Source organism: Mus pahari, chromosome 4 (assembly GCF_900095145.1).
Source record: "Mus pahari chromosome 4, PAHARI_EIJ_v1.1, whole genome shotgun sequence".
NCBI classification, from domain to species: Eukaryota; Metazoa; Chordata; class Mammalia; order Rodentia; family Muridae; genus Mus; species Mus pahari.
In genome coordinates, this window is record NC_034593.1 from 24931667 (window position 1) to 24954858 (window position 23192).

General features: G+C 40.5%; 1 protein-coding gene across 9 annotated transcripts in view; it reads right to left on the reverse strand.

The window, feature by feature from the left end:
• Mecom (MDS1 and EVI1 complex locus) overlaps positions 1-23192 on the reverse strand; it is a 551859-nt gene that overhangs the window by 270541 nt on the left and 258126 nt on the right. For all 9 annotated transcript variants that reach the window (XM_021195395.2, XM_029537217.1, XM_029537215.1 and 6 more), the window contains exon 2: positions 13060-13403. In XM_021195395.2, the coding sequence (XP_021051054.1) occupies positions 13060-13403 (344 nt within the window). The remainder of the gene's footprint in view (positions 1-13059; positions 13404-23192) is intronic.

Below are 23192 nucleotides of genomic sequence, written 5' to 3' on the forward strand. Positions count from 1 at the left end.
TCTCTCTCTCTCTCTCTCTCTCTCTCTCTCTCTCTCTCTCTCTCTCTTTCCTTTTATACTTTCTTTTTCTCTTTCTTTCCTTCCTTCCTTCCTTTCCTTTCTTTTTTCTTCCTTTCCTTCATTCCTTTCTTTCTCTTTCTTTCTTCCTTCCTTCCTTCCTGCCTTTCTTTCATTTCTTTTTCTTTCCTTCCTTCCTTTTTCTTTATTCTTCCTTCCTTCCTTTCTTCCCCTTTTCTTTCTTTTTCTTTCTTCCTTTCCTTCCTTCCCTTTTTCTTTCTTTATTTCATTTCTTTCTCTTTCCTTTCTCTCCTTTCCCTTTCTTTCTCTCCTTTCTTTCTTTCTTTCTTTCTTTCTCTCTCTCTCTCTCTCCTTCCTTCCTTCCTTCCTCTCTCCCTCCCTTCTTTCCTTCCTTCCTTCTTTCCTTCCTTCCTTCCTTTTCATCCTTCTCTTGCTCAGGGATACCCTCTCACTGACCTGGCCTCCCTAGGTAGGTAGGCTGTCTGGCCAATGAGCTCTGGGACTATGCCTGTCTTTGCTTCCCCAGATCTGGACTCACAAGGTTAAGCCAATATGCTCTGCTGTTGTTTTTTTTTTTTTTTTTTTTTTTTTTTTTCCAAACATGGGTTCTGGAGCCTGACTTCATTTGCTGAACTATCTCCCAAGCATGTGCTGCAGATGCCTAATGTTTAACTCTTACCCCCCAACACACACACACACACACACACACACACACACAACCTCCCCACATTGTTGCAACACAGGTTCATTAGAAACAAAGGTAACCCCCCACACACACACTCCATCATTCTTATGGTTAAGGAACAGTTCCTAAAGTCTCCACTTAATATCCATTTAAGCTTCATCAGTGGCTACTTAGATGTAGTTGGGTCACATGAAAGTCACTTCTAAACAGTATTCAGAAAGCAAATACTATTCAACTCTGGGGTGTTGTGGCTCTGCAAACCCAGGACATTTAAGTTTCTAGTCTTTTCATATCGGTAAGTAAGCCTCTCCAATGCAAAGGTGATCGTGAAGGCTTGAAACAGCTCACCATGGGATGCATACCACAGACCTGCACCCTGCTTGAAGCACTGTGTGCAGCGTCTCCACCTCCCCTTCGCGTCTGACCCCTGAGATCATTGCCACAGTTATTCCATCCTATTGTCGCAGGTAAACTAGAGAAAGATGCTTAAGCACTTAGATCAGAAGCCAGCTGGCAGAATTTAAACAGAAGAACCGTTCCTCTCAAGCGCACACTGTCTCTTTTCTTGCTGCGCTGTACTGTGTTGTTTAAACAACCCCCGTTGTATCTATGCTCTATTTGAAAGGGCAAAACGGTAACTTTGAATATTGCTTTGTAAACAGTGCAGCAGTGACATTGAACTTGGCCTACTCCAGGCACAAACCTTTCCAAGGAGAGCTAGGAAAAGCATAGTATCTCTAACCCACTGACTTTCTACTCAAAAGAAAGGTTAGGTCTTCAAGTGACTGCCCTGATCAGACATTAGATTCAGGGGAGGATGCACACACCAAAGTTGCTTTTCTTTCCAGTCTGCAAACCACAAGTTTACGGCAGTTTTACCAAGAGAAACTGTAAAACATGCACAGATTTTTTTTTTTTACTTAATTTGAAATGAATTTGTATTCTTCCCAGAACACAAAGACCCAAACATGGCCTCACTATAAATAAAACCTCCAAACCTGTTGCCCTAGAGAGTATTCCACACGGGTAAGGACGGGGTTGAGACAGAAGAAAGTCAAGCGACTTTTCCAAGGTCCTGAGTCTGACTTGGGGCAAACACTCCAGGTTCCTGGCATCCTGCCCAGTGTCCGTTCCACTGTGTCGCACACGGCACTGAAACACAAACCACTCGACACATGGTGAAGGAGCGAGCAAGGGGCTATGCCACATGAATGGCTAGATTGTTGGAGATGATGGGGGCGGGGAGCTCCGGAGCTCTGGAGCAAAGGCCTGAAAGATAATGCACTGTTACAGAAATCTATTTGCAAGTAGCTACTGCAGTTACCCATGTGGCTGCCTGGGGGGCGGGGGCGCGTAGGGGTGCAGAACAGTTGATTGACAGCATGAACAAAGGCCCTGACAGTCTCACAAAGCACGACACAGGAGTCACCGTGCTTCCTGGGCATCACTGTAGGCTTCATCACACGAGACCTAGAACACAGGGAAGGAAAGCCCACCATCCGCCACAGGGCCTCTTGATTCTTTGGGCTCTCCTGTTTCCCTATTTTGCCTGATAAATAATTCTTCTTCTTCTTCTTCTTCTTCTTCTTCTTCTTCTTCTTCTTCTTCTTCTTCTTCTTCTTCTTCTTCTTCTTCTTCTTCTTCTTCTTCTTCTTCTTCTTCTTCTTCTTCTTCTTCTTCTTCTTCTTCTTCTTCTTCTTCTTCTTCTTCTTCTTCTTCTTCTTCTTCTTCTTCTTCTTCTTTCTCCTTTGGACCTCTCCACATCCACCTTGCACGAATACTAAGCATTTAGGAGCTCCTTTTTACATGTTAACATGCTGTGTGTGCTGCTGACATACATGGTAATAAAATGTGATGAAAATTAATTTAATTAAAATTTCTTCATTATTCCTACTGTTCGCCCACAAAAAATAAAAACAACAAAAAACCCTGCAGTTTGTACATCAATAAAACTTCATATTAATATTCTCTGAGGTAGAATGATCTCATTAACCACTTCCCCCTCTCCTGTCCTTTGCTTCCAACTGTGTTGTTCAACTTTGGAACTTCTGACAAATGGCCATTATTCTCAGGGCTAGTAAAAAAGTTCCCAAGCTTCAGGGGAAAACGTAGTTGGTCTAAAGCCCAAGGGAACAGGGTCGTTGAATTAAATGATAAATATATACATTTAAGATCATTAGAGACTTTATCTCCTGTGAAGGCTATATTTGTCAGATTGATATAATTTCTCTCAACTGAGTACTTAACTCCGCGGGCCAACGTTATGATTACTCCTGCCCCTTTAAGTGGGAGACTCTGGCTAAGAACACGTGTGCTCACTCCGGTGCAGCTTCTAGAGCGCTCAAGGCGCACCTTTGTTTCATTTAGTATGCAATTTTCACCTCTGACCCAAGAAATGAGGCCTGGGTTTCCTGAGGTTTATTGCCTGTTAATAGACTGCTGGCTGTCTTTTCAGCAGTAATAGAAATGGCGGAGAGGCATTTCGTTTAAGAGGCTGGCAGCAGGCTGCAACCTGAAAGACAACGTCAGAATTCAAAGACAGCCTGGCCCAGAAATAATATAAAGATCTCAGTGACAGGAAGGAGGAAGTTTTCCATATTCCCTTGCACACTGGGCACCCTGCTGTGCAGACAACTGCCGCCTGGCCCTAGCTATTTCCCACTGAACAATGGCAGACACCCTCAGCGGTGCTAAGTGATTGATCCAATAATTCATCTTCAACTTACACCTATCTACATATTTGGTTTCTCCTCATTAAACTGGAAACATCAGTGGTAAACTTATGAAGTGCAGTCCACGGCTCTCCATAAAATACACACAGACGCTCCTACGGGGCTGCCGCCTGCCCACTGCCTGCTGACACATGTTTATAATTTTGTCTTTATTTTGTTTGCTGTGGTTTGCTCTTAGTACATCTGTTCAATTAAAATAGAAACGTGTGACATGGTCTGTACTCAGCAACTTTGGAGCGTGCTAATGAAATGTTCTAAGGCTCCTGTCTCCGCTCCTTTAATGCAGAAGGATTTTGTGCCTTGGAGCTCTCGAGACTGAAAAGTACATACAAAAATATCCTTGAAATCATACAAAGAAGTTGACTGTTTTGTTAATAGTTAAGCGAGGATGTTATTACAGCATATGGACATTATTTTACATGAAAAGACATTATTAAAAATTATTTACTGCCTCATGTTTGGAAACTTACAGGAAAAGTCTGATAATATATTCAACTTGTTTATTACGACTTCATATAATTTTGAATAATACTACTTTTTCCTTTGACAAGTGCAATAAACTGTACCAGTATAGACATGGGTTGATTATCACGAGTGAACTGTGTTGCTTAAAGATACATGCTGGAACAATCAGCTTTTGACGGCTGCATCTCCAGTTATTTACGCTCACCGTCGAGGTCATAACTCACCATTTCTATATTAATAAGGCAGAGAAATTTATTATGATGGTATTGAAAAGTTATTAAGTACTGCATCCCAAGTGACAAAGTACCCCAGCACTGTCACTACCCAAAAGCAGTTGCCCATCCATCACCTGCCATTCCAGATGGTCCTGCATCTTTATCGCTCCCAGGTTGGTGACATCACCTGTTCACCCACTCAAAATTGATGATGAAAGCAAACAGATCTATCTTACTTACATTTACCAAATCAATTTAATTTTTACAGGCCGTGGCTTAGTGACATATTGACTGTTTTCCTTAATGGCATCTACCGTATTTAATGCAAGGATGTCATCTTTGATTCCTGGCTCGCATAATGCGTCATTTCATAATAAATTTTTCTAACATATTTACTTAATGGAAAGAATTATGATTGCTTGTCGTTTCTCTTATTAAACACAATGATAATTCTTTTTCCTTTTGAGTATCTTTTTTAGAACTATTTTTATCCCTCTTTGACACTTAAAAGAGTGTGGAGGGCTTGGATGAACCTCAAGTGCTAAGCAAATGCTGAACGTAGGAGCAGCTGCTGGAACTCAGGACAACTTTGCTTTCATGTATTTGTAACAACCACAGAAGAACCAGGTCTTCAAGAGCTAGCAACTCTAAGAACATTATCGGTGACAGCTAAAGCTGGAGGTGTGAAAAGACACTGTGAATGGCAATAAGCCATAAAACTGATTTTAATTGTCAACATATTTGCCCTTTACATTTGTGCATTACTATGATCATATCTCTGAGGGTACGATCTCTACATCAAATAGAATTAAAAACAAACAGGAGCCCATCGAGGTTAAGATAGAGATAGATAGGAAGTTAGTCGGCTGAGTCTCTAACTCATACATGTGATACCCCTTTTGTTTGCCACAAGCAAAAGCCTCATGTCCTTACACAACACACACACACACACATCATTGTGGCATTGTGTAACATCTATACCACCTAACTAGATATACTGTAGGCTGGGGAAGCATAATGGTATCAACTTTTGGGTTTGCTATTTGGCATCCACCTACGTGGGTGTGTTCTGAGGTAAAATCTTTGACTGGCCTTTTGTCAGAGCCTGCCCATATTCAGAGAACGTCAGCACTTGGAAGGCAAATCACCTGAGGTCTCGCTGGCCTCCAAACCCTGAGCAGGGAAATGTGCTTTTGGATGGGAAAACAATATAAAACAAACTATAAGTATAAGACATCTCTAAATAGGAAAGTTGGGGAAGAGTCTATAAGAAGGAAAAACTGAGAAATCGAAGATGCTTCATGAGCTCATGAAAGTGGAGGACAGGAAAATGTTAATTGGCCTTCATCAACTTAACTTGGCTGTGCATTCTCTCCTGTTCACCAGCTATCTTGTCTGTCAAGCAGCAGTTCACTGCTGTAACCTCCTCTGCCCCAACATGAAAGCCAGAGAGGCCTAGAATGAACTCCAGATTTATCTCAACCTCTGCTACACAGGTGGGTAGGAGGATCAATGCCTTCCTGAGGAAACCCCAGAAAGATGGAAATTACAACCTAGGACTAACCTCCCAGCTATGATCCCACCGTTTAGCTTCCATGAAGAGGGTAAACACGTATTGCCAATGACATAACTCTAAGATGATGCAGAACCATTCAGAAGCCAATAGAGAGATGTCTGTATTTCTTTAAGTGGAAAGTTGGCAGTTCTAGTTAAGGGAAAGCAATCTGGTTGATGGCAGAGGCAAGTAATCTCCCCTACCTTTAGACTAGATTTGCCCAAATGCTCCTCCTACTCTATGAAGATGTCCCATGCTCACGTGAGATGACTTTCCTAATTCCTCGAGTAGACAGTCTTAGGTGAGGTTTTCAGGAAAACGGGATTCGGGCCGTCAACATGAGAACATCAAGAGCAGCCCATTCCTCAGGGTAGGCAGTGTCTGCACCAGATTAGACTTCCTACCCTGATATCACATGTGGTGAGTTAGCACCACCATAATTTAAGCAACAAAATGGCAAAAAGCAAACCATGTGGACCTGTGGCCACTGACCATTTGAGGTTTCCATATCATGCCATGCAAGCTGGGAAACCTCGAGGGAGGGTGTCATAAACAGTCAAAATAGCACTGTTCTCGCAGTGGTGCCTACCACTCCTGGGTGAGAGACATGCTACTAGCTACTGTAACAGTAATATATATGTGCATACAGTTCGTGTCGATATAGAAGCAAGACTTTCAGTGTCAGTTTGACAAGAACAGAGGTAGCCACCTCAAAATGTGCTATCTTACTGGAAAGAAGACCCTCATATGTAAGTCTGACTCTGGTGATCAGCCAGTTCCAGACACTGCATAATCAAAGGCTAGGGGGAGGCCCTACTGAGCTAATTCATCTACAGGATTTTTAAGAGTTATTTTACATTTTACTCCATGTATGTCTCTGTGTGAGTATGGTAGGTGTCCCCAGGGGCCAGAGAGGTTGGACCCCCTGGTGCTAGAGTCAAAGGCAGCTGTAAGCTACCCACAGTAGGTGCTGGGAACTAAACTTAGGTGCTCTGCAAGATCAACAAGTACTCCTAACTGCTGAGCCTTTCTCCGTCTCCTGTGTACATCGTTTTAAAAGGCCATGGGGACAAGATGGATTCCTGGATTGTGAGGAAAGAGACAAAGAATTCTGTGAGGAGAGACTGTTTGAAATCTTCACCCGCTGGTCTTAGGTAATGAGAGAATAGAAAAATGGATGAAAGAAGCATGTGAGCAGAATGTTTCATATTCTGGATATTTTTGATGTTTTAGAAAAGTATTGGGAACTAGAGAGATATCCAGTGAAGAGCTGTGAAGAGCACTTGTTCCTGCAGAGGACTTCGAGTTTGGTTCCTAGCAACCACCTAGTGGTTCACAACTGTCCCAAATGCTAGATCCAGGGGATCTGATAACCTCTTCCATCCTTCTTGGGTGCTAGGCACATGCATGACCCACAGGTATACACAGGCAACACACAAACATATAAATTAAATCTAAAAAGAAAATTTTTAATGAAAAATATTAATTTTAGAAGAACGTTAAGAGTTACTGGCACGACGAGCTTCATAGTTGTTATCAAGTCAATAGATATATATATAGACTGCACAGTGACCGTTGCTGCTGTTTTGACTGTTCGTTGAGATGAGGCTTTACTATGTCACCCTGGCAGTAGACCAGGCTGAGCTCAAACACACAGAGATCCCAGTTGCGCCTACGTCCTGAGTGTATGCCTGGCCCATGATCAACTCTTAAAAGAAACAAGGTACGGACATTAGTTTGTGGGTTCATATCTGTATCAATAGAGATCACTTCCTGCACCTGACCTGCCACAATCCAATTAAGAAGCTCAGTGAAATCACACTCTTTGTCATCAGTGGCATTTGACTGATGAACAGGCCTGATCAGAAACCTGTTCTGACACTTTCTGAGCAATGTCATAACCTCTCTGAGTGAGGGCAGATGTGAGGACATGAGTTCTGATCCACGATCATAGAAGATACATCTAATTGTGTGGGGACCAGTTTGTATTATACCTAGGAATGAATGAAAACATTCCAGGGAAAATCCTCATGAAGTAAAAAGCCACAATAATGACCATAATTGAATAGGTACATTGTGGTGTAGACTATCATTTGTGGTAAGACTCCATTACTTTTTCCTTAGTATACTTACTGTCACTACTGTGACATCCATTAAAGATGCTCATATATATATATATATATATATATATATATATATATAGTTATATATATATAGTTATATATATAGTTATATATATATCACTATATATATCCATATATATATATATATATATATATATATATATATCACTATATCTATATCTGTATATCACTAGAGCAGTGATAAAATGAATCTCTATTGCTTGACTTCTGAGTCTAGGCAGCCTGAGCTGTCTAATCCATTCTGCTTATTAAAACAAAGAGTAAGAACATGCTGAGACAGTACTGCCCAACTTTGTGAAACGCCATCAAGGCTGCACCAGAATAATGTAGCTCTAATGTATATATATATATATATATATATATATATATATATATATATATATGGATGAGTTGTCTTCCTCATGTAGTAGAAATAACTTCAAAAGTATTAAGACAAAAATCTTCTGTGGAAATGTAGCTCAATGGATATAAAACTTGTTCTTACAACTCTGATGTAGATGTTAGACATCTTAAAAATGCAATATTGGCAGTGGTGTTAGTGAATATTTATAGTTCAGTGAACATAGAGATTTCGTGTTTTAAAATCTCAGATGATACTATTGCAAACCTCGAACCAAACTTCCAACCGTGAGGAATGCTTGCTTTACAAGATAGGGAGGCATACCTCAATGTGCTATTGTATATTGGATTACAGTCTGGAATATAATGTATTTTCATAGCACTGAATCAAAGTCGGATGATGAATTTCCAACTCGAACATAATCTCTTTCCACTATTCTGTCTCATCTATTTAACAGGACAAAGGAGAAATTTACTATCTACACGCATCATTATTTTTCTGTGTGTGTAAAATTTTATGTATGTCTGAGAAGAAAAAATAAAACCTATGCACATACCTGGAATTTAACAGATCAAACAAATTTGGAGCAGTTCTGGACAAGATGAACATAATAAGGGTTTTGACACATGGTAGGTACCTCATTAATGGACACACATACACTTGCAAAGTTTTATGGCAGCTAGTGATAATAAAGGTAAAAAGAAATATGTGCTAAACGATCACATAAACAAAGAGACTAACCTTTAGTTTTTCCAATAAACTACCTCAGACTGTTAGAAAACCAAATTAAACTACACCACTCAAATCGTTATTTGACTTAAAAGTAGTTTAGAAAGCTGTCCTGAGTCCTTGTTTTCATTGTCAATTAGTAAACAGTGCTTCTTTTTCAAATAAGGCCTTGGCCACATAATTTTGAGCATTCTAGAGACACTTGGGTTTCTAGGGAACAAGAAGAGGGATCAAGTGAAATGACCTCTAAAACTCAGAGATAGTGACTGGCCTCTACCCAGTAATGACCCAGTGCTGGTCTGTGTCCTAACCAATGGTGTTCCTATGGTCTATATCCTACCCAATGGTGCTTCTGTGGTTTATATCCTAGCCAATGGCGTGTCTGTGATTTGCCTGTGTGTTCTACCACAGCCAGTGCTAAGCTCCTAACTCACACTAGAGGATTTAACTCCATGTAGTAGATGACACAGCTCAGGCTGAGGCAGTCACAGTCAGACAGTGACACTGTCCAAGTTCTTCTTTATTAAATCAACACTCCTTTGGGGGCAAATGATGTCTATTACATTACTACTGGGTTAATTTGCCTAACTATATACATTCAGCTTATAACTATATCTTCAAAAAGTCCTATTTCCCTGAAATACAAGCATAGAATTTTTCCAAAGTACCATATTTGGAGGGATATATGTCATGTGTAAAAAATGACTTAAGATTCAGAGGTATAGCTCACTGCCCAAGCTCATGTCTTGGTATAAGTAGGCCGTAGAATAACAGATAGCCCTCGACAGAGCCAGAACCAACTAGAATTTTAATCTTTGACTTCTAGTCTCTAGAGCAGTGATAAAATGAATCTCCATTGCTTAGCCCCTGAGTGTAGGCAGCCTGAGCTGTCTAATCCATTCTGCTTATTAAAATAAAGAATAAAAAGCATTCTGAGCATTGGTAGTACCGCCCAACTTTGTGAACCGCCATCGAGGCTGCACCAGGATAATGTAGCTTTAAAAACTTTAAGCACACCTGTAAGCAAGTCTGTACACCACATACTATTTCAAGCTCCTCAGTAAATGGTTTCTCTGCTGCCAGTGGAACAAAATTTAAGCAACACTAAAATGTGATTAGGACGTCTGTGGGTGATGCTATACAAGGAGGACACTCAAAGAACAAATACAAAAATCTCCAAGGATGAGAAAGGAGAGGCCCAACAGTGTCTATGAGACAGAGAACAGTGTATATGAAGAGGAATGCTGGGGGGGGGGAATAGAAACCAGAAAAGGGTGTGGCTAGTGTGGTCAGAAGTACAGACAAGAAACATTCTGAACAGTTGGATAGATGGAAATGCAATTTCCATGAAAGAAGAAGTGAACACGGGCAGTGGCCAGAGGAGAGTAAGGCAGTTGAAACAGCATTGAGTTGCTCCATTCCAACAAATGACTGTAGAGAAAATCAGCAGGATCTGACACATAGCAGGCACTCAATGATCATTTGCCAAATTGGAATTTCCTCATTCACATTTACTTTAAGGATGTTTCTTTCTAAACTGTTTCTTTGTGTGCATCTTTTTTTCTTTTCTTTTCTTTTCTTTTCTTTTCTTTTCTTTTCTTTTCTTTTCTTTTTTTTAAGCGCGGTAGCTTCAGAGAGGTCATGGTGGTTAGAATGCAATTACCAGTCTAATCAGATAAGAGGCTAGCCAGGTACAATTAAAAACACATACGACATCAAGACACTTCAAAGCGAGCACACCAGAGTGGACAGAGAGCCACGTGAAAGTGCCATTGTTGGCGGCAAATGGATTTTGTATTAACTAGATAGAGTAAAAAACTCAGCTACGCTACCAAGGATAAAATTTGCCAGAGTCCCTAAGAGCCTTCTCGCTAGCTGTGTTCATTGTATCTACAGAGTACACAATTCACACTCTTAAAATTGTGGGAAGGGCCAGGAAGATGACTTAACGGGTAACGGAGCTTGCTCCCAAGCTTGCCAACCTAGGTTTGATTGCCAGAAACCACATGGTCGAAAGAGAGGACTAATCCCCATAAATTGTTTGTCCTCTGACTTCCATATGTGTATGGTGGCACTCAGGGGTACACACATGTGTGCATGTGCACACACACATACACACAGAGAGAGAGAGAGAGAGAGAGAGAGAGAGAGAGAAGCAAAAGAATCAAGCAAGTAAATATTAAAATAATACAGAATACATCATAACTGGCCATCAGCTGGATTCTTAAACGGCAGAAATGGGATGCATGATCTTCAGACAGAAAGCCACGGCTATTTTGCAAAAGCATCTTGATTTCTTGGCAGTCAGCTTGGTTGTAACATTATGTAAGAAATAATGTTATATGGCTCAAGATAAATACCTGCTTATGTGTATGCTGAAGATGTTTCCCTCCACAGAGAAAAAAATCAATTATTTTTATATTTCCTTAAATGCAGAAATGTCCCCCAGATCCATGTCCAAGCCATAGGCATTGTGTCTAAGAAGATCTCATTCTATTCTTTCCAGTCCTGTAATGGTAAGCTGACTTCACAGCTCAGCTCTGTCGATCCCTAGACTTGTAGAGAATCCTAACCAGAGCTCTACTTCTTTAACTCTGGAGATTTTGAAATGAAAGTCTAACGAGTTACTTATTACTAGATTGTTTATCGCGGTTAGTTTAAGGTGAACAATAATGACGTAAAATTCATGTACATTTGTCTGAAAACCTTTTCCAGCTCACGCACCCATGAATGCTTCAGCAATTTTTTAGAAACCTCTCATTGACACATGTGTCTAAAAGTCATTTTACTAAGCCACAGACTTCCCAAGGATGTGTCCAGGGACAAAACTACAGAAGGCATGCGCATGCGCAATTATTTCCAATCAAGAACTTAACCTTTGTCATTTCAGATGTGAGTGAGGCTGTTTTCACTATAGAATTTCGAATACATCTTACAAGGGGACAAAAAGATGAAATAATTACTTCCTGCAGGAACTGCATATTCACTTCTACATAAAGGTAAGCAGATATTCTATTAATGGTCATAAATGTTAAGAGAACATAGCAAAATGAATCCTGCTTATCTGATTTTTATCCAGCTGAAATATTGTAAAGGGAAAGCTCTCCCTCATCTCCACAACTGCTCTTACCTATGCATAGGTGGCCTACAAGCTGCTCTGCTGTAGACCAGATTATCCAGAAATTATGATGGTATGACTTAGTCACAACGTTTTTTAAACTATAGAAGCAAGCCAGGCTTGGTAGCATATGTCTGTAATCTCAGCACGCACTGGGAGGATGAATCAGGAGTGAGGGTACCAGGCTGATGTGGTCAATTAAATAAAACTCCATTTCAAGCAATGAAAATAAAAGCAGAATTAATATAATGTGGATATTTACACACTGTATTGGCACAGAATGGTGAAGAAAGTAATGAACTGAGAACTGTACATCACCTGTTCTTATAGAAATGAAATTAAATTAGATATTGTTATTAAAGGCCTCCGACTGTTGAATGCTGCCTGATGGGTTCTATGAAGTGCCTTCCTGAAGCTAGTGACTAACTTTATAATCACTTGGTGCTCTTATTTCAATATATTGCTTATTATATAAATATAATATTTAATGTTATTCATTAAATCAATTCGTATATAAAGACTCACAGATTTCTGTGATGACTACTGTGCACACTTTCAAAAAGCATGTAGAATAAATGAATGGTATTCTTTTAATAAAAAGAGATAAAATATATGATGAAGGTAAAAATAAAACCAAATTGACCTGTAGCTACAAATGCTTAAAAAAAAAAAGTATGCTTTCCTCTAATCCTTCCATACTTCTCTGCCTCATACACCATACATATCATGTGAGCAAGTTTGTCTGCTAACACCAAGTGCTACTTACGATGACCACATCCAACCGTCTGAATGATAACTTAGAAACCACAGCTTCTTCCTTTCATATTTTTAGACTAATATGCTTGTTCGATCGTTCTTCAGCTGGGATCCCTCTTATCATGCTATTCCTTTAAGTAACACATTGCTTTACCAAACAGTGAGATTGTAAGGGAGTTGGTTCTTAAACGTCAACTTGGAGACATGCTCACAAATGGAATATCCTCGTGGCCACCTAGGTAATAAATCTCTTCTTTATAGACCTTAATGCATATGTGTGCTAATTCAAATGATGTTCTTACCTCCCATCCATAGCTGGAATCTTTCAGGTCTGATCTCTGCTCTCCCATGTATGGCCCAAACTTTTCGCCTACTTCAATCTTCCTTTTGGTCCATATTCCAAGTCCTGCTCCAGGCATAGTTGACTCTCGAAGCTCAAACTCATCAGGAATGGGGATGTCATCAGGGATGTAGATGGGGGCTTTGTATGGCGAGCCCTCCTTAGGAGTAAATGACTCACTGGATGTCGCAGGAGAGCATGGCTCTTGGATGAGGAGGGAGGGAGCATTGGTTATCCCATCTGCATCAGCATCTGGCATCTCTTCCAAAGGTATTTCAGGGTAGTTACCATAGGCACACTCATTACCTGCAGATAAATAAGGACTTCATAAATTTCTACTATTAAACCAAGACAAAATTCCACAGGGGCAGTAACCTGTACCAAGTTATTCATTGCAAGCACAACAGAGAAGACCATTGTTAAAATGTATCCCATTAAAAATCTCTGTTATTTACACGGGGCATAGATTGTGGCCTAGTTTGTCTGGGATACAGTAGTAAATCCAGTATGTTTATCCTCAACTGTTAATACCTGCATAGGCCAGCCTCACTCATCAACCACACGCAAAGTACTAAGCAGCTTATTTATCAGTCTGAATAAAACAGAGATAAGAAGTAGGCAACTACCACCCCCAAAACATCCCACATTGAGAGCTTGCAGAACCATATAGACCATATCAGTCAGGTGGATCAATCAACTTGTGGAATCTTAAAGTAAATGCAACAGGCCATCAAGGCTGCCAAAAGCTGCCATGTGTGACAAGGCTTACATTTGTGTGACCGGATATTGATAGAAATATTAGTTTGTATTTGTTCCTCCTCTGTTGTGGTTTGTTTTCTTTTTTCCTTCCTATTTCAAACAGATCTCACCAAACCCTTGCTATTTCCTGGCTTCAGTAGCTCATTCTGCAAAAACTCAAAAGTACTACAAGCTAAGATCATGTTTTTTAGTTCTATAGATTTGGGGACTGGACAGCCTGATCAACGAATGGGCTATGAATACTTGCTGCTTCTTTTTTTCCCAGAACCTATATGGCAATTTATTGTAACCACTTACAAGTTCAATTCCAGGAAATCTGATACCCTCTTCTGGCCTCCATAGGCACCAGGCAAGCCCATGGTGCACATACCCGTGTGCAGGCAAACATTCACACACATAAAACAAAAAATTAACAAATGTCCAGAGGGAAAAAGAGAGGAGGGTGCCCCGAGTGTACCAAAAAGAGAAAAACATTCTCCAGACCAGAAAGTGGAAGAGTCGACTGCCTTCCCAAATCCTGGGGAGGCTGCAAGAATTTGGAATAGACAAAGGCCTTGTTTTCAGTGGCTATAAGGACTTTCAAAAACAGCACAACCTCACACCCAAAGTGTCTGAGCATGCCATGAGACCTTGAAGTGTTCATGAAAATAGAATAATGGGTGAGTAGAATCTACTACCAGCTGGAGGGAATTACCCTTGGCTTTAAGCACTAGACACTTGTTTCTCTCTGTTAGAGGTACAAACCGAAAGTCATTCCACACTGATTTGACTCATAAGGACTTCAAGGACATAATAAGGAAGAAGGGCTAGGATGATAGGCAGCTGATTCTGGTCAGAACCACCAGAAGGTAGACTGGATGACTTATGATTGTTGTCATAGCATTTCTAGTACAGCCTGGGTAACCATGAGTTAGTTATTCATGATATGGGAGAACTCCAGTCTCAGATTAGTGACCTTTATTCTCCCATCAAACCAGCAACTATGTGTTTTATTAAAGCCTTCTAAGATGGGCTATTGGGCTACAAGGTAGAAAACACACATTCTACTCTCAATTTCTTCCCTTACTCATTATAGAAATTCACACTACCACTCACCAACAACTTTCCAGTGAGTACTGGATCCTGCTTCTTACAGTTACACAGAATAACATGCAATTAAAAAAAGTGATAAGCTATGCAAAGCTGTATTTAATGCAGGGATAGATTGTGATTCAAACATTGAATGTATGTCATTTAAACTAAGCATGTGACGGACCTGCAGGCTGCAGGCTTGCTTTGGGAACCTAGTTCTCAGCATATGGCTTCATTACCATGCAAACTCAGCACGTCCAAAATTCCATTGTCACCTGCCCTCCAATCAGGTACCTTGTCCATTTCCCCAGTTTAATTAGGAATGTTAGCTTTTCCCTAACCACATTAGATGCTTCAGAGTAATACGGAGATTAGCTCTCCTTTTCTTATAACCTATTCTTCTACAAAATTCATTACTGTCATCTGATTCTTTCACTTCACATTTAACAGCTACAATTTCTAGCAGTGCTTGCTCTTCACTATTCTCCAGACCACCAGTGTCTTGACTTGAGACCTAAATACTGAATTCATCTTCCCCACACATCCTCCTTCCTGCTCAAGAGACTCCAATGGCTCCCAGTCTCTAAAGCTAAGTAGAAACGTTTCGGCTTGGAAAAAGATCTCTCCTTTGGAAGTCATTCCTTCTGATTTTCAATACTCCTCAACAAGAATGCTTGAGCTGCACACTGGTCTTTGCCTCCTAAACTCGGCAAGCAGTTCTTCTATACTGGCTCTCTGTCTCTACCTTCTAGTCTAAGCAACTTCCAATCTTCCTTCCAGGTCAAGTTCCAAGTCAGGTTCCAACATGTCCCATTCTCATCTCAGTTCACACAAGCGTCTCCTTCCTCTTTAATCTTACAGAATTTTACCTCTCCAATCTGCAATCAAACTATACTGCATTACTGCTTAGTACTTAATGTATTACCTCCAACAAGGAAATAGACCCTTGACAAGCTAGGTGAAGAAGTCCCACTTCATAGGAATTCTCCAAGTGATCTGCACACAGTGAGTATTAATGAATAGTTCGTTAAGTACATAATTAACTGTACGTATAATTTATTGAATCATTATACCAAACCAACATTATCCCACTGAAAACTGTGCATTATTTTGATCCTGACAACTACTTTAAAGAAACATTGTGGTGGAACACGGTAGATTATCAGACTTTTCATTCATATCTAGAACCAAAATAACTATTTTAATAACACCCTGAATGCACTTGAAGATTCCAACTGATGTTATACTTCATCAAAATATTCATGAAGAGTTTGGGTGCAGGATAAGCATATAGAAACCATTTCCAAGGCAGACATGGTAACGTCCCTATGGTGGCAGCTCTTTGGAGGACTAGAGGCAGGAAGACTGTAAACTCAGTAGTTTGAGATAGACTTAGGCTATAGAGTGTCACCATGTCTCCAAAAGCAAATGAAGAAGCAAACAAACAAACTTAAAATTAATGCCATCTCTCTAGAACTGGAGCCTTCACCTCCCATAAATGGAACGTCACAATGAAACGTCACAACATATATCCTCAAAGGGAGTCGTTGCTCACTGCCAGGATTTTATTTTCTTTGAGGAATGCTACAAATTGAATGACATCATGGAATTTATAAACTTCCCCACCTAAGAAATGGGAAATCAAAAGGCACCTAAATAAATAGAACAATGTTCTTCCAGTAATTCTTTCTGAAAGGCTAGTAAAATTTTCTCTATTTCTACCATGAGTTAAACCAGTCACAATATCAGGTCCAACAAAGGGATCTCAAATCCTAGAAAAAAGATTGAGACAATTAACAAATGAACCCTCCCACTGTCACAATGAACCCTATGGGCTCTCTGTCATCATGAACTCTCCCAGTTCAGAGTCTAAATAAGTGTGCAGAGAATCCAGCTCCAGCAAGATATGTGTGCCCTGCCTGCTGCTGAGGAGGATTTGAATTTAAAGCATACACACACACACACACACACACACACACACACACACACACATATGTGTATATATATATATATATATATATATATATATATATACATATACATATATATATGTATGTATATATATGCCAAAATATAATCCTGCTAAAACTGAAAAAATAATATTCTAATTAACCCTAAAGAACAACTTAAGCAATCAAGCAAGGATAGGTAAAAGATCCAGTTCTGGTCATCCACCTGCAGGCATCAAACAGATGAAAGCTCAGGCCATTTGTCTTTGAGTCACCATCCAGCTAGTATCATCTGCATTAAATATAAAAAGAGTTGGGATGACAGGAATGGAAATAGAAAACCACTGACTTTTACCTAGCAAACCATACAATCATATTTCAACACAGTCTAGCATTTATAAACTTTTCAGCACGGATAAGGTTTATCACACCATATTGAATATTTGCATAAGCGAGAATAAACTGCCACCTCCGTGGACATTACTCAATAACTCCTCCAAAAAGCTGCTAAGACATCATTCCATCTAAATGAAAAACAACCTCCATTATTCCATCTCCATTAAATATCTGTTATTGGGGGGAAATTGGTAGCTCTCTTCTCTGAGCTATAGCTGTAGTCAATTAAAGACTTCCTGCATTTTGCTCTGACAGATTGGGCACATTTACAATAGGAAAGTATCAGGTAGGGCGTGTGGCATACATCAGTGGGCCCATAAAGATAAATAACCCTTGTAACTTCTTGGAGCTGTGCTGCCTCCAACTGTAATTTGCTTCATGTATCCTTTTGGTTGTGTCATTAACTCAGTGAGGACAGGGAGAAGAGCTTATTGTTGGATTTGAGGTGAATGGCTTGGGAAATCCTACTGGAAATCAACCTCTCCAATTCAAACCTTACGCATTCTAATGTCCCTAGAGACCCAGCAATGGCCCACACTTCAGTTAGATTCTACTTATTTCTGGGGCTGTCTGAATAACTACCCAGGGTTACAGTTTGTAAGGGTTTTGTTTAGAAGATATCAGAATCTAAGGGGGAAATTGGAAACTGATTACCAATAGTAACAGTGTCCATTGCTGCATGAATACACTCATTGCAATCCAGTGGGGGAAAAGTGATATGAAAAATAATTTTTCATTCTTCAAATGTAGCATCTGGCAGTAAAAGACCCAGAACAGAATCTCTATAATTAGCAACTGTTCAAACCCAATCTTGGCTTTCTCACTTAGGCCACCTGCCCTTTACTTTCTCTAAAGATTTCACTAGGAGTTTGGATCGTCAAAAGTATGTCTCCTGTGTAAACATTCTGTTGTTCAGCCTTTTCATTTTACATTGTATTGTAAATACTTTTCTCTTTTTTCCTATTTTCTAAACTTGCATGCAATTGCTACACATTCTACCATTATAGGAATCCATAGAAAGAGTGCCTATAGTACTCATGTTGCTTTTAGGGTTTTGTTTTGTTTTTTTAATCCCAAAATGTCAGTAAAATAAATACATAGATATTTGCATTTATCCATGTCAATTTTCTAAGATGGGATCCCTATTAAAACCTAGTGAGTATAGACATTTCTTTTCCAAATCTATTTATCAATTTATACTATTACTAGCTATACTTACAGGTACCAGTGTGTGCTGTTTTTCATTTTTGTCAGTAGGAAAACTATTTATCAGTTGCTTCCTTAATCTATACCTTAGTGATTACTAATACTAAATATTTTATTAGTGACTCACATTTCTTCCATTACAAATTATGTATGGCTTTCTCTCATTTTTTTTTAAATGTGCCTCAACTCTGTCTGATTAATGACAAATTAGCCCAAGGATAAATTCTTACACATTTTCTCTATAGTTTTCTATTTGATGCAGTCATAGAACTTTTTATCATTAGTAGAACAAAGTTCACTAAGTTGTATTTGTGGGGTTTTTTTACACTTTCTTAGAAAGTCCTCACCTATTCTGACCGGGGTGAGGTATTCTCTCTTATTTTCATTGAGTTTCATAGTTGCTTTTCTTCCAGCCTTGGATTACCAGTGATTTACTACTCAGTGAAAAGCAGAGGAAAAATGATTTCATTTATTTGAGCTCCTGTGAACGGCGGGCTAGAAAAAAAAAAGCCATCTCACTCATAATTCTTTGGCCCTTATTTGCAAGGCTGGCCTGAGATGCTTTCTCTTTTTGTGGGATTTATATAACTCACCAGTTGTTTCTTTTGGCTTCTCTGCTTAGTTTAACTGAAAATCTTCTGGGTAGATGCCATTCAAGCTTCTGAGCTTCACCCATTAATAGCATTCAATGGCCATCAAAATGCTTATCACTCCATGTTGTCCTTCCTGTCGGTAGCGGAAATGTTTTCTTCTCTGCTCCCCAAGTCAGCCCATTGATAGAAAGTGCTCAACAACTAATGTAGTATTAATGCTAACGTCTAAAGCACAGAGCTCGACTTTAGCTATAACCATGAAACCATGTTAACTTGGCTGTACAAACTTGCGCACAATATGCACATCCATGTGCATTTGCTAGCAATGAGTGGTGTGTGTGTGTGTGTGTGTGTGTGTGTGTGTGTGTGTGTGTGTTGCTTAGCAGCTCCCTAATCTTAAAAATAGGCTGAGACAGAAACATGATTTGGGATCTCAGGCAGACTGGTTGAGATCATAGCTGTGTAAAACAGCTGCCAAGAGGAGCCCGACTAGGGAATTGAACAGATTAGGTAACTCAGAAATTTAGACATTTCCCCCCATTATGTTTCTCGTTGCAGTTTTGTAATAAAAACACGAGCAAACTTCAAAGGAAGCTCTGTAGTAAAGGTTAATTGCCACTAAAGAAGAGGGTGGGCCCAAGCGCCAGTACTTTGTGCCCAACTCCCAGGCAGACAGGAAGGATTACACGTGGCTGAACGCAGACGATGTGTGCCCAGCATCAGGAGAGGGAGGCTCAGCCAAACCTCAGGCCCCACCAGGGACCTCAGGGAGTATGTGAGCATATAGCCATGAGTCTGTGAGTCCATGCACGCTTACCAGTGGCCAGGGAAGGGAGGGGAAAGACTCCAGTTTCCTTTCCAAATTAAAACAGGACATACTCTCTGTCCCTCCTCGGGACAATTCCTGAGTGGTGACAGAGGCGTGCTGATGAGAAAGCAAAGGACCTCAGGGGCCAGCTCTTCTCCACCAGCAGCAGAGGCCTCCACTGAACACGTGGGGAAAGGGAGGGGCCCAAGTAACACCAGATGCACAAACCATCGAGATACTCTGTGAAAACATCCTCAGGAAAATGAAATTTCACATTCCCAATGAAAGGAGGAAAGGAAACTATTAAAATGAGGAAAATAGATGCTCATGAAGCTGACAAACAGGCTGTAAAGGATTCTACGGGAATCTGGCAGCACGGATTCAGAAACAGAGGTCTCTCCTATAGAGGTCATCATTATCCCAGAGGTCATTGTCTTAGAGAGGTCACCAATGGACAGTCTTCAAAGCACCATGATCCCAGGATGGGGTGAAAGGCAAACACTCGTCATGTTTCAACTCTGGTCCATGTGTGTGACATCTGAGTCTCTATGGCATATTTGTGCCCTACCCTGATGACATGGCTTGGCATGTGGAATTTTCCTAATGGTCTTTTAAGCTCCTTTGACTCTCAGTGTTTCAGTTACCTTCCTTGTTCTGACCTAATCCATTTCTTCCCTCTGGGGCCTTGCCACCGGACAGTATTCAAAGTACTTCATTAGTCTGCTGTCAGAAAGATCCAGAATGAGAGAGGGTTGGGAGAGGTAGCAACAGACAGGGCCAAGAGTACTATAGGTGTTGAAAACAAAGGACTTACAAATAGCAAATATATACTTAAATATATTTCTCATATTATGGTATAGGCCTTGTTAAGCTTCTCTCAAATGGCAATGGGAAGAAATTGCTAGAAAATTCATAGTTGGGGTACAAGGAGTAAAGCCTTTTGGCATCTATTTACAGAATCCAAGAAAACAAAATAGAGACACTAACGTTCTGTGGGTAAGGCCCAGAGGGAAAGCATGACCTGGTGAATGTTTGGTATATTCTGTTGCTGGGGGTCCTAGTCACCAACTCAGCCTGGAAGGCCTGGTAGGACCAGCCTCCTTACATGCCAGTCTATATTCCTTTCACAATACAGCATTTGCCTGAACTCTTTTTTAGCAATACAAAATTTTAAGAGATTTTTGGCAACCTCTGACCTACTGGCTTTTTTCATAAGCCTTTTTATATCCCCAAAGTGACTTTGCTTCCAATCCATTTAAAGTAAAATAGAAATGCCCCGTATTTACATCGCAGCTTACTGGCAGGTTGCTTCTCAGGCATCTGCACTGAGCAGAGCACAGCCTTTCAGCGTTCAGGCCCTATCTCCAGCAATTATTTGCCAGCATATCTAAAAGAAGGCAGGCATTTCCTGCTGCACACAAATGGGACACTCTTATCTAAATCACTGTTTAAACAGGTATTTAAGAAAACACTATCACAGGCAGGAATTTACTGATGACGGAACACACTGGTTTAGGGCTGGACTGGATGGTTAAGGACTAGCCATTGTCAAGAAAGGAAGTATATCAGCATGAGGAAGGTATAGAGTATATTTCACAACTCCCCAGGAGTCAAGATGGAGGATCATAAACTTGGGAAAGCGGCCGTGAACAAGGCAGTTGCATTGAGGTTTCCACCTGGTAACACCACTGAACTCTGGAGCCACCCGAGAGAAAGAGCTAGAGAGTTGGGCCAGTTTGTGTCCAGGTCCGTTCTACTGAAGCCATAGCAGATCCCCATAATGAAAGCTGGAGAATGGCCAAACTGGGCATGCCAAAAGCTTAGAAAATGTCTTTCCTGGAAAGACACTCTGAGAATCGATTGGCTCTCCCACAATCCGTAACCTAGGCGAGAACATGCTCTGGCTCCCCAGCCCTGCTCTAGCCAGTGCAACTGGAATTTATTCCCAGCGGAGGCTTATAAAGCTGGGCTGTTATTCTCACATTAAGTACACTGCCCTCTGGTGAGGGTTGTGGTTTCTGTGTGGGCAGAACGTGTGGTTTACTATGGCTAATTTGTTTATGTTGTTGACGGTGGTTTCAGAGGAAAGCGTGGTAAGAAGTGATCTGATTGGCTTCCTTACCAAGACCGTTTAAAGGTGGCTGAGACATGCTGGAGCATTAATGCGCTGTCACTAATGGAGAACGACTGGTCTCTTTGACCACGGATGTGCTTCACCGGGTTCTGCTTGGGACCTGAGAGCGGCAGTTTCTTTATGAGGGTTATCTAAATGTGGCTTGGTGGCTCTTGCCAGAAGCACCTCCTTGTCTCAGAAGGGGAGCTAAACCCTGAAGGGAAAAAGTCCAGCCATGACTTCCCTCGCAAGGACACTGAAGACTAGTATATACTGAGAGAAGAGAGTCAAACTGTTCCCGGAAGAGGAGAGGCAAAACCTTCCTGGAAGATGGAGATCCGGAAGTAAAGGAATCTGAGAGCCCTCACTTTGTGCATAAGGCAGACTGCGCTGTCTGAGACATGAGGAAGGTCCATTCCACAGTAGAGCTCATGGAGACCTTTCCTACCGCTACAAAACAGAAGAACTTTCTTCTAGCCAGGAGTCCTGCATAAGGAAAAGAAAATAATTATGCATGTCTGGCAGAAGAGGGAGTTGTGGCTTGCTGAGAAAGAGGAATGCAAGCGGGCAATTAACCATCCACAGAGCCACACTCGGCTGGAAAGGAAGCAGAGAGTACCCGAAGAACGAAATTTCCTTAGACTCTCAAACTTAGGGTAGTCTTTTTCTGTTTTGTTTTTGCTTTTGTTTTTTGAGTGAGAAGTTGATCCTTGTTATCACAGGTTTGTTAATAAAAGGACAACAATGACTTGTGTCCTGAGGTAGCATGATGAGGAAGGTCCCTCTAGTCAGCTCAAACTCTGCTCCATTGCAAATACCATGTCTTTGCTGTTAAAAAAAAAAAAAAAAGTCTAGATGTTGTGCCAACGAACACAATCTGCCGCCCTCTGAAGGGCTGCAGAGCGAGTTTCCCAACACCTCAACATGTGCAATGTGAAATCATTCAAAATTGTGGGGATGGAATGTGACTGAAAACATAAAGGAAAATTTTGTTTTTTTTGTTTAATTTCAGAAAACATTATACACTTTGAAAAACTGTTTTCAGAAAAATGTGAACAGATGTGTTTGTGTATATGTATACGCATATATATATATATATATATATATATATATATATATATATATGCCAGCCATACTTATGATTGGAGAAGGGGTAATTTCAACATTGTTAAGTGGTAACACAAGCTAGGTATTTAAGGG